This window comes from Drosophila elegans, unplaced genomic scaffold (genome assembly GCF_018152505.1).
Source record: "Drosophila elegans isolate 14027-0461.03 unplaced genomic scaffold, ASM1815250v1 contig_3, whole genome shotgun sequence".
In the NCBI taxonomy this organism is placed as follows: domain Eukaryota; kingdom Metazoa; phylum Arthropoda; class Insecta; order Diptera; family Drosophilidae; genus Drosophila; species Drosophila elegans.
Genome location: NW_024545677.1, coordinates 198207 through 202262, shown reverse-complemented (window position 1 = coordinate 202262; position 4056 = coordinate 198207). Strand labels below are relative to the sequence as shown.

Sequence of the window (4056 nt, the reverse complement as noted above, 5' to 3'; positions counted from 1 at the left end):
GTGCACACATATTATTAAATGTGTGGTGTCTATGCTTCATTGTTCAGTTTTTGACAGGACAGTTTTATGGCAATCGGATCCTGAGCATAGATATGTCTACTTTATTTTAAAATAAGTTGACATATAGAAAAAAAAAGTCCAAGTGCATCCTAAATATTTTTTTATAGGTATCAACCCTTGTTTTTTATGAAAAAATATCAATTGTATACATTTAAAAAGCATTACCAGTGCTTCAATCCAAGCGACGAGGAGGCGTTCTCTGGACGTTCTTAAAAATCGTGAGGGTCCTACCAAATATTAAAACAAGAGAGAACGCTATAGTCGAGTACCCCGACTATTAGATACCCCTTACTCTGCTTACAAATTTTAAACAAATATACTCCCAAAAAATATGGGGCTTCAGGTGGCGTCTTTGGCCGAACTACATACATTGAAAACACTACAAGCTAGGAGCGAGCAGCACTACTTCCCCCGCTACAGCGTTTCTTTTCTTATGCATAGCAGGGCAGAGTACACACGAACATTATAAAACCACACATACATTGACAAGTTTCCCCGTGCAAATTTCTCACACACATTAAGTGCGAGGATCTAGTAAGTGTGCTTTCCGCTGTTCTTCGGGCACTAGCTCCGTTTTTCGAACATGCAGTTACGTCACCAAACATAATTGCCAATAACTTCTAAAAAAAAACAAGAAAGAAAGCAAACTTCGGCAAGCCGAAGTTCATATACCCTTGCAGCTATTGCAAGAATTAAACGTTTTTGAAAACATTAAAATTATGATTTACTTGCGTATATGTTTAAAAACATTGACGCTATGATGATTTGCAGCTCAATTATTAGATAGTTATTTTATATATTTTTATTATTTCTATGGGAGCTATATGATATAGTCGTCCGATTTTGATAAAATTTGAAGCATAATTCTGAAATAATTAAACATTGCTATATGTCGAAGAACTAAACAAAAAATTAAAAAACAGCAAAGTTATAATTTTTTTTCATTTTTTTTTCCGATTGTTCCTATGGGAGCTATATGCTATAGTCGTCCGATTTTGATGAAATTTAAATCGTAAATCGGAAATATTTTACCATTACTAAATGTCGAAGAACTAAACAAAAACTTTTAAAAACAGCAAAGTTATAATTTTTTTTCATTTATTTTTCCGATTGTTCCTATGGGATCTATAGGCTATAGTCGTCCGATCCGGCGCGTTCCGACTTACATACTACCTGCAATAGAAAGACAACTTTTGGGAAAGTTTCATGCAGATAGCTTTAAAACTGAGAGACTAGTTTGCATATAAACGGACGGACAGACGGACGGACAGACGGACATGGCTAGATCGACTCTACTAGTGATGCTGATCAAGAATATATATACTTTATAGGGTCGGAAACGTATCCTTCACTGCGTTGCAAACTTCTGACTGAAATTATAATACCCTCTGCAAGGGTATAATTAAAACTCGATTTTCAAAATACACATACACAAAGTCAAATACCTGTGGTCTTACATGTCTCTGAGCGACATGACAAACTTTTGAAATAAATTTGCGCTACGTGAGAAACACTAGAATTGGCATGCCAAACCCAAATCTCTAGATCTTAAGAGCTCGACGTTAATACGGACGGACAGACAGACCGTCATGGCTAGATCGATTCGGATAGTGATCATGATCAAGAATACGAGTATTTATACTTTATAGGGTCGGAATCGCTTACATTTACCTGTTACATACAAATACAATATACCCTTTTGTCCTGCGAGTAACGGGTAAAATAAGTATTTTGATTTATTTACTTGCCATATTTCACCAAAATGATACGTCATCGTACACTTTCTTCAAGGAAAGCATTTTTTTTGTCATTCTTTGACAATTTAATTAATTTTTATTAAATTATAGTGCTATGTTTACATCTCAATTGTAACTCTTTTAATAATTGAATATAAAATAAAAATCGAACAAAAATGGAAGACCGCTCAATATGAAAGATGCGTTAAATAACTGGGGTTATAAAATGGCTCACATACGGGTACTTTCCATGCCACATCCCAAGGCGTCGCTGTAAAGTAAGGCACTGCCACTTCTTCCACAGTGACGTCCTTTGCTGCTGCTGCAGTTATTCTCGTCGACCCTTAATCAGCTATCCTTGGATGTGGATTGGAGCAGCTCATCTTCATCCAGGTGGGCAAGAGTCGCGGGACATCCGACGTCTATTGCAGTCACTCGATTGACACCGTCCGCCGCTGAAGGAAGCTTGATAAGCTCGCCCTCCGAGTGCACTGGCATAATGATGCATACAAAGCCTTGTCCCGTTTGAATGTCACGCGGATGCAGAGTCACTGGGTTGAACTTGTCGCTCTGGCCTTCGCTGTAGGCCTGCAGGCGCTGAAATATTTCCGGATAATGTTTGCGTAACGTGACACCGCGCCTTGACAGGATGTCCAGAATGTTGGAGAGGATCAGCTCTCGATTGTAGTGCAACGAGCGCTGGTCAAAGTTGAAGGTGAGGATGAGGATCTCTGTACGCTCTGGCACATCCACTCCCGACGGCGGATGCTGGAGCTCCGTCTGCTTTTTCTCCAGATCGACCATCATCGTCTTACAGAGCTTCAGTTTGGCGCAACGGCTGACCAGTTGACGCTCCCAGCGCACATGCCCGGTGCCTCGGACACCACGCAAATGGCCATGTAAATTAGCATCTCGGTCTCCGGTTTGTACTCTGTGCTGAGTTTAAGGAGCTCAGAGTACAGTTCCAGTCCCATTTCGGCGGGCATAAGGTCCGGCCAGCGCACGTAATTGGCCTCCCCATGCACTGGAACCCTTTCTTAATGAAGCCTTCAGCGGCCTCGGCACTGCGAAAGAGCACCCGCACCACGCCCCGCCCCTGTGAAATGCTTCCTTTGCGCGCCAGCAGACTAAGGTGGCGCTGCGAGTCTAGGTCGTCTTTGCAGGTAGCTAGCACCTGGCGACAGAGGTTGGAAGCGCGCGAGTGCAGGCACGCCTTGCGATGTTTCTCCCAGTGGGCTCGTCGACATTCACGCGAACAGTATAGATGGGAACAATTATGGCATGACTTGAAGAACTTCTTTGCACCGTTTGGCGAGGAACTTTGTTCGCACTTCGTGTTCCGGCAGCGGATTTGTTGTTCCAGCCCCGCTTTCGGATCCCCGTTAAGCTGTCCCTCGCTTAATAAGCCCGGATTTGTATTTGTGGACGCGGAGTCGTGCAACGAGACCCCTCGGCTTTCCCTGAACATATTTTGCTGGCCACTTATTCCTGCTACAACGGACTGCGAATCGGACTGTGAATGCGTTTCAGGCTGGCCCTTGCGAGGTTGATTTTTCTGTTTAGGGGCGTTGCCTTCGCTGTGACGACGAAGCCGCAGCTGCTCGGCCGCCGATAGGACTTCCAATTGCTGACGATTAGCTCTATCTGATTCTGTGGAAAACAAAATACATCGGGATTAGTTGGTACAAATTCCTGTTAGAGTTTTGTACACATGAACAACAGAAAAGAGACTTCCAGTAAAGTTTACCAAATACAAGTGCTTATTGGGGTGGACTTCTTCTGAACATTTTTAAGGTCATACTCTTAGCCCCTTTTTATAGCTTTGGCGTGACCTTAATGCATAAAAGAAATTAGAAGTTTAGAAGTTGGCGGTGCGAAAAGTATTTTTGAAGTACATTTCTCATACGCACGTTTGCCTTTTCTTACATATTTTATTTGTATAAGGATACGTTTGACACTTTTCCAAATTTCTTTTTCAGCTTAATGATTAATTTAATTTTTTTTACATAAAACTAACTAAATAAATAAATTAAATGCACATTAATTTCCAAAAGTCTTAACGCAAATATTGAAAGCTTATTCAAACTTAATGAAACCAAACAAGATTTCTTTACCAAATATGTGAGCGCCACAGAACTTAGACTTCCGCTGCTTTTTATAGAATATGCACATGCACCAAAAATATATATCAGATCTCGTAAAAATTAGTCTCATTTGTGATTGCTATCAGAAAAAACCAGGGAAAGACGGCCTAGTAAAG

At 41.2% G+C, this 4056-nt stretch overlaps 1 protein-coding gene across 1 annotated transcript; it reads right to left on the bottom strand.

Annotated features, from left to right (window-relative positions):
• Positions 1–1896: 1896 nt before the first annotated feature.
• Positions 1897–3776, bottom strand: LOC121467277 (apical junction component 1 homolog). The gene is given in 3 exon segments (XM_041708589.1): positions 1897–2659; positions 2662–2817; positions 2820–3776. Coding segments are annotated over 3 exon segments (1116 nt in total). The 5' UTR covers positions 3265–3776; the 3' UTR covers positions 1897–2144.
• Positions 3777–4056: the final 280 nt, after the last annotated feature.